Genomic DNA, 11,345 nt, shown 5'->3' with positions numbered 1-11,345 from the left:
ACCTTTAATCCCAGCACTTGGGAGGCAGAGGCAGGTGGATTTCTGAGTTTGAGGCCAGCCTGGTCTACAAAGTGAGTTCCAGGACAGCCAGGGCTTCACAGAGAAACCCTGTCTCAAAACAAACAAACAAACAAAAACAAAAGCAAAAAAGCACTGCCTGACTCCACTCACATGACATACCCAGAGTAGGCAAACTCATAAACACAAAGAAGAATGGAGAGTGCCAAGGTTGGGATGTGGGAAGGATGAATAGTTGGTAAAGCTACAGAGACTCGGTTTTGCAGGATGAAAAGGTTTTGAAGTTGGTGACATAATTTAATACGACTACACATTTAAAATAGTTTCAGTATTAAAATTTTATAGGTATTTCAAACATAATTTGAACTTGATAAAATTGAAGTATATGTATGGAAGAAGAGAGGATGGTCTGGTTGCTAAAAAGGAAATGCAAATAGACTTTGTAGAATCATTTTAATAATGGTCATGAACTAGGCATAGTAGCACACACCTATGATCCTAGCACTTGGGAGGCAAAGGCACAGGACTGACATAAGGTCAAGCCCGTCCTTGTTTACAAAGTGAGTACCAAGCCAGCCAGGGTAAATAACAGAAGACCCTGTCAAATGTATATGCACCGATGTGAACACACACACACACACATACACATATACACATGCATATACACACACACATACACATGCACACACACACATGCACACATACACATGCATATCACACACACACACACACACACACACACACACACACACACTTATAACATCAAACCTGGAATGAACACTTTCTGTATGGCATAAACTCTTAGTGTTTTAGCAGCTCATATAAGCCTCATAAAAGTCCTACCTTCTCCTCTCTCCCAAAAGATAGAGTGTAAGCTGTACCCTTATGTATCTGAGGCTAGCTAGACACTCAAGGATGACTTTACTCTTACACTCACATTGACCTTCCAGGCTTTCAACACACTGTTCCACAGAGCCATTGAGCAAGCTGACAAGGTGGAGGATACTCAGGAGCGCATCTGTGCCCTAATAGAGAGCATCACCCATGCCACCTTCCTCTATGCCAGCCAAGCACTGTTTGAGAGGGACAAGCTCACATTTCTGTCCCAGATGGCCTTTCAGGTAAGAACATCAATCACTTGAAGCTTCCCTGGAACCCTAGGCTGATACCTCGGATTATTGCACATTTTCCTCCTGCCAAAAACAAACAGAAATGCCTTTTCAAAATCATTTGTTGACAAGGAACTTGAGCATGGAATGGCTTTTGCCTAGGGTGCATTGGTTTGAGGAACTGGCAACCATCCCTCTAAGAAACATCAGCGAGAGAGACTTGGTTCATCTTCTCGGGTCCTATAAACAAACTTTCTAGGTCCTACCAAAAATGTTCTTTGAGGTCCAGATCTGAGTTTCTTACAGTTCTTTAAAACAAAATTTCACATGGGCTCATCTATGTTGCTAACAGAACTTCTACTTAAGGCTGCATAGTTTCCCAATGTATAAAGTTAATGTTTTTCTAGAAAATTAAATTTCAAAAATGATTGATATATGATATAATAAATTAATTAGCTTAATCTAACCATCCTATGATGGAGCCATGTAGTAAAGCATCATATTTTATTTATGTCAATTAAAAATAGTTTAAAATTCTCTAGCACAATAAATAAATTTAAAAAAAGAAATCTCTATCCGAGTCTCATGCTCCAATTTTCAGTGAATTCTGCTCATCTTTGTTCTCACATGAACTTCCAAGGATTTGCTTAAATACAAGTGTGGGAACATGATACCAGGTTCTGATGAAATAAGCATGCTGTTAGTAGCTAGTCCAGCAGGGTAGATAAGAAAGCACATTTGATATGTGTTGTTCATTGATGTAGGTGTTGGAACAAGAAAAAACGAACCCTCACAAGTGTTTTCTATTCACGGCTGGCTTGGATCATCTGCATATTCTAAGAGTCTATTTCAAACACAGGATAGAGCCTGCTAGGACTCTCAGCAGTCATGCCTGGTTAATGTGGCAGCTTCTTCTGTTGTTAGCTTGATGGAAACCAATGTATCTTTTGTACATGTGTGTTCTCTTGAGATCTTGTTGAGAAGGAACGAGATCCACCCCCTCGAGTTGGACTTCCTGCTTCGGTTCACAGTTGAGCATACTTACTCGAGCCCTGTGGATTTTCTAACTGCTCAGTCATGGAGTGCTGTTAAGGTACATGACAAACTTGCTTTCTTGATTCTTAATTTATTTTTTCAAGCAATGGGTTTCTTTAATGTAGAATGACAATTCACAAAATAAAGATGGTATAGACATCTCTTACTTTGTAGAAGCATGCTAGATACTTTGTATCATCCAATTGGCTACTTTCTTATCCAAAGATAAAGGAGCATTTGGTCTATGTTCAGGAGTGAAAGTTATTAGTAATTATGTACGTCTGTCATGACCATTGATAAAAAAATCAAAGGATATAAAAGATCATTTTTTAACCTAGATAAATCTTGTTTCTTTGTTCTATTTCATTTTTATTATAATTCTCCACCTTTTCTCAATAGATTTTGAAATATCCCAATATAGTAGTTTATTTTTACTATAGAGTGGTTAGGCTATGGTTGAAGAGATGGGTCAAGAGCTAAAGTGCACCCACATAATCCAGGTGTGGTAGCAGTATATCTGTAACCCTAGCACTAGGAAGACAGGAGGATTCCTGGAGCTTTCTGGCCAGCAGATACAGCTGAACTGGTAAGCTCCAGATTCAGCAAAAGACTCTTTCTCAAAAAATAAGGTTGCCTAGCCAGATAGTGGAGGCATACACCTTTAATCCCAGTCCTCAGGATGCAGAAGCAGGCAGATCTCTGAGTTCAAGGTCAGCCTGGTCTACATAGTGACAGCCAGAGGACTACACAGAGAAAGTGTCTCAAATCCAATGATGAGGAGGAGGAGGAAGGAAGGAAGAGAAGGAGGAGGGGAAGGATGGAGAGTGTGGCATTTGTTGTCTCTGAGTCTTACTGCCTCTGTCTGCTAACTTAGGCCTGGTCCTGAAAGCTTCTAGCCTCCATGCAATCTAATTTAGGCCTAGAATGTTTCCGCCTCTGAGACTTATACTGCTGAATTAACTCACCCTTTCTAGCTCTTTCTAAATTCTGTGTGGTCAACTCAACTGTTCTGGCTCAAAACGCCTCTCTACACTGATTGATCCAAACTGGCTTCTTTTAGCTTCTGACTGTGTTGGGGTTCAGGAGTTAACTCACAAACCACAAGAAGACCAATCTCAGTCAAATGGGGATAGTTTATTGAGCATGTACCCCAGGACTGATCAATCAGGACAATGATTCGGACTCAGAAGCTGAACCATGGCATTGAGTTAAGATCCTACAGGGCTTTTAAGCCTAAAATCCACAACATCTGTCTCAAGTTTTTCCACCAATTAGGATTTAGGAATTGGGGACTCCCTTAGGAACATGTCTTTGTTTTATACTTCTCCTGCTCCCATTGGTTGGAGTATTCAACTGTGGCAGGGGACTTGCCTTATCTAACACTCATGCCTTAAGTTGCCAACCAAGATGTCAGTTACCCATATACATGCCTCTTTCTGCCAAGTACAATGTCAGTTCCCAGGGAGGTCTTGGGAACTTACACTTTACTCGACCACTACTCAAAATGGAAGCCTTATTCCAAATAATTTCTTATATTGATGCAGGAGTCTCTCTTATGTCCATTCTAAGGGCAGCTTATAAAATCAAATACCATAAAAGCATATACACAGGTGTTGGAAGGACTGTTGGGTGGTTGATTCATGTCCAAACTTTTTGTGGGTAACTATACAAAGCAGGTCTACTGACTTCTATTGTGATTGGTTTCCAAGGGCACAGGATGAAACAGAATATGTAATCAACTCGGGCATGAGAAAGTTTCCTAGTAACAGCAGATGAGAAAGTTTCCTAATAATATTAGTAACAGCACAAAGTGGCAGATAACAGTTACCTAGGCCTTAACAGTCCATCTAGGCCCTAATATTTTACTTAGGCCTTAACAACTGAATTTTTCTGCTTGGCCTCAAACTAACTTTGGCAATCTGTTCTAATCTTCTGGCTCCTTCTGATTCTCTGGCTTGTTCTGTCTTCACCTGTGTCTAACTTTTTTCTCTCTGCAACATGTCTCTGTACAACTCTCCCAATAAAACTGCCTCTGTCCTCTGCATTGATCTCTCTTAAGTCAGCCCCCCTCCTCCTCTCTCTTCTCATGAGAGTTGGGCATATCCAATTCTGTCAAATCCTTCTCTGATTCATCACTTTGTCTGCCACTCAATTAAACATCAGTTTCAAATATGACTGCTTCCTTCTACAGACTAACTTTACCTTCACTGTTTGGGATTAAAGGTGTGCACTAAGGCCATGTCTGTATTTTAGCCAGAGGGATTAAAGATATGTGTTAAGGCTGAGCCACACCACAACTAAAAATGGGTTTTTCCAGTAAACAACACAATCTTGGGATTCATAGTATGATCAAATATCCTATAACTGACGCTGCTGCTGCTGCTGCTGATGCTGATGATGATGATGATATAGCAAGTGACTGAGAAAGACACCTAATATCTGCTTCCTGCTTCCACATGTGCATATGTATACATGAGCACACACACACGTGCACATACCACACAGATATATACACATACACAAATAATAAAGTGTTTAAGCAAAACTTAATTGATAACTCATTATTTTAGAACCAGTTATCCTTCCTCTGTCTCTCTACCAGAAGGTCATATTGTTGAGAGTTCCTCATCTCCAAGGCCCTGGATAGCCATCAACACACACTAAGTTCTGATCTGGTTTTTTGTTCTAAGAAGAAAATGCTCCCATATACTTTTTTTTTATATAGTATATCTTATTTCGTTTTAGATTAAAAAAAATGGTGTGTGTATGTGTGTCTGTGTGGGTATGTGTTTGTATGTGTGTGCATGTATGTATGTGTGTCTCTGTGTGTATGTGTTTGTTTGTATGTGTGTATGTGTGTGTATATGTGTGTCCATGTATGTGTGTCTGTGTGCATATGTGTTTGTATATATGTGTTTGTGTATGTGTGTATATATGTGTGTATGTATATGTGTGTGCATGTATGTGTGTGTGTATATATGTGTTTGTGTATGTATATATGTCTGTGTATGTATGTGTTTTTATGTGTGTGTCTGTGTATGTGTGTGTCTGTGTATGTGTGTGTATGAGTGTGTGTATATATGTGTTTGTGTATGTGTGTGTGTATTTCTGTGTGTATCTGTGTGTATGTGTCTGTGCATAGGTATGTATGTGTGTATGTGTGCATATATGGCTATTAATGCAGATGCCCAGTGAGTCCAGAAAGGACATTGGATCCCCTGAACCTTGGTTTACAGGTGACTTTAAGGGGCTCAGTATGAATGCCAGGAACTGAATTCAAGTATTATGCTAAAGCAGTATAGTCTTAACCCCTGAGCCATTTATCTTGCCCCTAGATCAGTGATTTTCAACCGGTGGATTACAACCCCTCTGGGGGTCACATATCAGATATCCTGGATAGCAGATGTTTACATTACAACTTATAACAGTAGCAAAATTACAGTTATGAATTAGCAACAAATAATTTGATGGTTGGGGAGGTCACCATAGAATGAGGAACTGTATAAAAGGGTCATGGCATTAGGAAGGTTGAAAACCACTGGTCTAGATAGTAGTTTTAAAAATTTGTATTTTTAATTCAATTATCCCTTTAGAATTATGGATTTGTAACATTTTGTAGCTCAGGGCCTCACCACAAAACAGACAGCACAAGGGGCAGGCTTGAAGAAGATGAAGAAAGTCAACCAAAAATAGAAAAGAAAAAGCATTTGCTAAAATATTACTGAGAGGCAAGGCAATGGAAAGAGCCAACCGGGAGGGGCCTTTAGCAAGGGAACTTAATTACAGACAACTTGTCAGAGTTAGAAAAGAGCTGTCAAAGAAGCTGTGCTACACCCACCCTCACCACTGACACCCATGCCCACCCATCCACCAAGGCTTCTCATTGACCAAAGTCAACAAGGCCAGAAACCTAACATTGCACTGACCCTTAGTCTAAGCAGGACAAGAAAGCAGTCTGGAACTCTTGAGAGGAACAGGAGGGCTGCCTGTGTCTGTCTCAAGCTGTAAGCTGTGTTCATGGCATCCCCTGCAAAAGAGCAGGAATTATGCTTTTCATGCCGTATTGCAGGCAGTTGCCCTCATGGAGGAATTCCGAGGCTTAGACCGAGATGTGGAAGGATCTGCCAAGCAGTGGAGGAAATGGGTAGAATCAGAGTGCCCTGAAAAAGAAAAGTTACCGCAAGAATGGAAGAAGAAAAGTTTAATACAGAAACTGATTATTTTGAGAGCCATGCGGCCTGACAGGATGACGTATGCCCTGAGGTGAGCAATGCAGATTATCATGGCAGATGCTGGGTTCTAGGACTGAGGAGAAATCCCGCTAAGAACTCATTTCTAAAACCCCTGTTACTGTTAAGTGTGGCTAACCACTCAATGGTGAGCTGGTTTACATGCAGACTCAGCACATCCTTCCGAACAGCTGGATGCTGAATCAAGTTTGAGGGATGAAGATCTGTGCTGACGCTTATGGAAGGTCTGGGTATCAGCAGAGCGGTGTGGCTGGGAGTATGGATGGTCCATTCCCATCACCTCTGTTACTAGCTGTATGTTGGCTCAGAGGGTTTTGCCTCTCAAACAAAAAGCAAGCTAACTTCACGGAGCCACTCATGGCCCTGTAACTTTACGGTCACCACACTTTAAAAGCAGAAACCACAAACTACAGGGCGGTTTCAGGGCCCTTTCCTCTGCCCTCTTGGCCTCTAAATAGTAACATGCTATTCAATTCATACCACTTCTCTTTGAATTTACCTTCCAAAGTGTTCTCAGCTTCATTCCCTGTGAGCTGTATTTCTTCCACAGCATCCATGTGCCTTGGGGCTCTTCCTTTGCTTTGTCTAGTTTGACCAATTTTTCCCTCTGCAGTGGCCTCTGTGGAACCCTTCTTTACGATTCATTCTGCTTCCTAGTACTTGCTTTCCACTAGATCTGATGCTACTGGAAAATAACCCCTGCTTAATTGCACTCCCCTGTTAGAAACACCCCCCCCAAAGCATTTGTATATTCATGGGAAGCCCAGCAGGCTGGAAAATTGCACTGTGGCAAATCTAATGAACTGTTAATAAGTAATGGAGGAATGCGGCAGGCAGGAGGTTTGGGGGCTACAAAGCCATTTGTAGACAGCTGATGTTGCTTAGAAGAGGACCCCAAAATGCGATGGATGTAGGCCTCCAAATGTCAGTGTCTCAAGTCAGAGGCAATTTCAGCGATCACCACCTGCATAAATCTACTTGGATTCCTGAGGCTCCCCTAAGAACAACGCCTCTTACCAAATACTGTTTATTCCTTTCCTGTATCTCAAATGAAGTTTACCCAAGCAGTGACACTTTTCAAGTTGAAAACACAGGTTTTTATTGGTTGGAAGAGGGTTGCTGTTGTTTTTGTTGTGTTCCGGTTCTGCCTGTTGTTCTTTTCTTAAACAGAAATTTCGTAGAAGAGAAACTAGGAGCAAAGTATGTGGAGAGGACTAGATTGGATCTGGGTAAAGCATTTGAAGAAAGCAGCCCGAGCACCCCGGTGTTCTTCATCCTGTCTCCAGGTGTGGATGCCCTTAAAGACTTAGAGGTGCTCGGTGAGTAGCCTGGAGGCTCACCGGCCTCTCCTCCCTCCCTCTGGCCTGTAGCTCCCGCCCACCCTTTCTGTTCATTTATCCCCCCAACCCCCGACCCATTTGTTGGAGATTGGGTGTGCAGAAAATGCAAACCTAACAACACTGTAGTCCGGAGCATTTCTCCAACAGAACATTCATCTGGTTGGCATAATGCAAGGTTCTTTTGTACTGTTTTCCACCTTTTGACGATATGAGGGCCAGAGGGCAATTTTCTCCATGCTCATGTAATCTCGTACCCCCTGTGACTAAATAATGGTCATTAGGGCAAGTCTATTCAATTGTGTGAGGCACCGTCACTCTGTGCTCTGGATTACTACCCCCACAGCCTGCTCCAGGAATACCAGGTTAATGTAGCTGTGACCTGCCTGGGCTCCATTTAAATGCAGCCTCACAAGGTGAGAGTCAGTACATTTACCCAATGAGCCAATCCCTTCAAAACGGATGCAATTTCTACCACATGTTGCTCCTTTCTCTGAGGGGAAAAAACTCCTACTCCTGCAGGAGTTTAGAAAGCTCGCTAACAATGCTGCCATCTATCAAAATGTCAAAAGCTTCATTATCATAAAACCAAAGGAGCCGACTTCCACAGGCTTTTCAAAATGCGTGTAGGGAGGCATCTGGAGAAAGCTCAAAATAATGCCATTGGAAACAATAGGGAGGTCATTAGGATTCCGCAGGAAGGTAACCTATCAGGTGGCAGCTGTGGCCACAGACGAACCTTAGGCCTCCAAATTCCAGACTCCCCTCCCAAGTTAACATTTGTCTCCCCTCCACCCCCAATTCTCCAACAGGCAAAAGACTGGGGTTTACGATTGACTCTGGAAAATTCCACAATGTGTCTCTAGGGCAAGGTCAGGAACTAGTGGCAGAAATGGCGCTGGAGAAAGCTGCCACTGGAGGACACTGGGTCATCCTTCAGGTGAGGATGAACTTTCATGGAAAAACACCAGGTGTGAACCCATGGGGTGGTCCACACTCTGCTGCCCTGCCCAGCAGAGCAGGGCCCTTATTCAAGCTCAGAGGTATCTGCAGACCCTCCACATGTTCATGATGCCTATCGGTGAGGAAGGGATGAGAATGAGCAGGCTAATAGAGATGGCTATGCTAATTGGTAGGATAAAAGAAGCAAGGGGTGAGTGTACCTTTAGCAGGCTGTGCTATGCAGATAAGAACCTATGCCATGCAACGGATCTAGTGTAAGAGGGGATGGAAGAGCAAAGGCTCTCTCAGAGTGGGGACATAGAGGCAAAGAGGCAGACAGGAAGATAAAGAAAGAGAATGAGAGGAGAGAGAGAGAGAACACTGGGTAGTTGGGAGCCCTTTTATGTGCAGCAACTGGTGTACCTGGCCCTGACAAGTCATGATATAAGCTGCTGCTAGCTGGGACCCAGGGCAGGCCAGTGAGAATGCATGATTGAGAACACTAATGTCATAGTATTAGAAGCAGGTATAATGTCATAGTATAATGTCATAGTATTAGAAGCAGTGAGGGCAGGCCAGTGAGAATGCATGATTGAGAACACTAATGTCATAGTATTAGAAGCTGTGTGACACTTCAAAGTTCACAGAACACTGAATACTTGCACATACATATATATGCAATATGTATACACAATACACATATGATTCTGTCTGCTACAAGTACCATTCTGGAATGGTGATGCTCTCTGCATAGATGACATCTCATTAAGACCTTTGCTTGGGAACTTGGAGCAGTGTGTCCCCTTGTAATGCTTAGAACAGTAAAGGGGTCGGTTCTCAGAAGCACAGTGGTTGCTCAGACATGGCGGGTGCTAACAGTCCATTCTCATGCATCCAAAAGCTGAGACTATAGATAAAGCTACAAGGATATGGTCATCCTCAAAAGAACCAGTGGCTCAAAGTAAATAGTTTCTCCTGTTTTGATACCTATGTGAGCTTCCTAAAATTCAAGTTGTAAGTCTATCTTAATAACTTTGTTATGCCATGCTCCTGCTTTGAGATTGCTATTCTACACCTGAAGATACAAAGTAGAATCTGTTTAGCCAAATATGCCTACTATCTACCTGTCTAACCATACAAAAAGTAGCTGGAGAGGAGAGACCTTGTCAGGCCTTCAGCCATTCTGGTTTCTAAAGGTTCTAAAATCCCTTTGGTAGATAAAAGGCAAGTCTTTGAAGGAAGACTAGGCTCACATAGCAGGAACTTGTTACATTGCTTATAATTTATAGTAAATTATATCTGCATAGGGATACAATATGGATATACATGTCAACTGTTTTCTACCCAACCCCTAAAATGATTGTTACTATAAACAAACACAGCCTTCATCAGACTATTGAGTTAGCATTTTACTGGAGTCCATAATCAAGACAGGCAGTTACATAGGATGTGGGGTGGCAACTGAGTATCTAGTATGTGCACCAGATGATGTATGAATGAACACAACAAGTATTAAAGTCATTTACCTTGAGCACAGTGGGTGGTTTTAAAGATATGAGGATTACCTAATCATTGCACAGGTTCTCAGTCCCCAACTTCAAAGTCATTGCCTAGACTGAGACTATTCTTGCGTTTGTTTCATGCAAACTTTAAATTAGCTACCATACAGGTAATAAATGAAATAGAAGAATATATTTCATTGTTGTGTGGCCCTCACTTTCATGAGTGGTACAATTAGGTGCGATGTGGTCTTTCCTCTGAAGCTAATAGCAAGCATGCAGAAGAAACTGAGCTCTTAATCCTCCTCCTCTTACCAGAGTATCCCAGGCTGGCTCACTTAATTAGCATATGCTTAATCCCTCACAGTTGGTGTGGCTGGAAGTCTGAGATGGAAGTCTTAGTTTCTTCTGAGTTCTGTCCCTGAAGCAGGGTGGCTGTCTGAATATGATTTTCCTTTTTTTCCGGACCTAATCCTAGACATTATTGTATTGGGTTGCTTGGGCAAATTTAGCCTTAATTGCCCTTTAAAAGAACTGTGTATCTAAGTCTGGTCACACTGTGAAGTCTGAGTCAAGCTTCAGCTCATCTGCTCTGGAGGGGACACAGTTCACCCAGAATGCCTTGCTGCTCAGTGTTTACCACTGGAATGAAAGCATGTAATGCATATGAGGAGACTGGCAGATCTTTTTGCACACAAATTTGAGAGAATGGTTTTCTTACCTTTCCCTTCTACATCCGACCCCCCATTTTTGTAGCCACCATTATTTCTGTTCCCCCCCTTTTGGAAATAATCACATATATGTAGGAATATTTCAATCGCCATATCAAAACTTCTTCAGGAATAATGAGATGGCTCAGTGATTAAAAGTGCCTGCCTTACAAAGCTGACAATGTGATTTCAATACCTACAACCCACCAGGGAAGGAAAAGAACGGACTTTCAATCCTCTCTGACATACAAACTCAAACACACATGAACATAATCACGCATATGCACACACACATGCGCATTAGCATACACACACATACATACTGCAGGCACTAATAAATTAAAGAGTATTGAAAGATCAAACTTGTACTTCATGAAACTGAAAGCAAAAACCAAGCTCTGTATGTGTGTGTGTGTGTGTGTGTGTGTGTGTGTGTGTGTGTGTG

General features: G+C 42.0%; 1 protein-coding gene across 1 annotated transcript in view; it reads left to right on the top strand.

Annotated features, from left to right (window-relative positions):
- Dnah11 (dynein axonemal heavy chain 11) overlaps positions 1-11,345 on the top strand; it is a 309,803-nt gene that overhangs the window by 266,044 nt on the left and 32,414 nt on the right. Inside the window, exons 69-73 of the mRNA XM_029484410.1 lie at positions 969-1,139; positions 2,098-2,220; positions 6,232-6,425; positions 7,583-7,731; positions 8,562-8,689. Coding sequence (XP_029340270.1) covers positions 969-1,139; positions 2,098-2,220; positions 6,232-6,425; positions 7,583-7,731; positions 8,562-8,689 — 765 coding nt within the window. The remainder of the gene's footprint in view (positions 1-968; positions 1,140-2,097; positions 2,221-6,231; positions 6,426-7,582; positions 7,732-8,561; positions 8,690-11,345) is intronic.

Source organism: Mus caroli, chromosome 12 (assembly GCF_900094665.2).
Source record: "Mus caroli chromosome 12, CAROLI_EIJ_v1.1, whole genome shotgun sequence".
NCBI lineage: Eukaryota > Metazoa > Chordata > Mammalia > Rodentia > Muridae > Mus > Mus caroli.
This window is presented reverse-complemented; position numbering and strand designations above follow the sequence as displayed.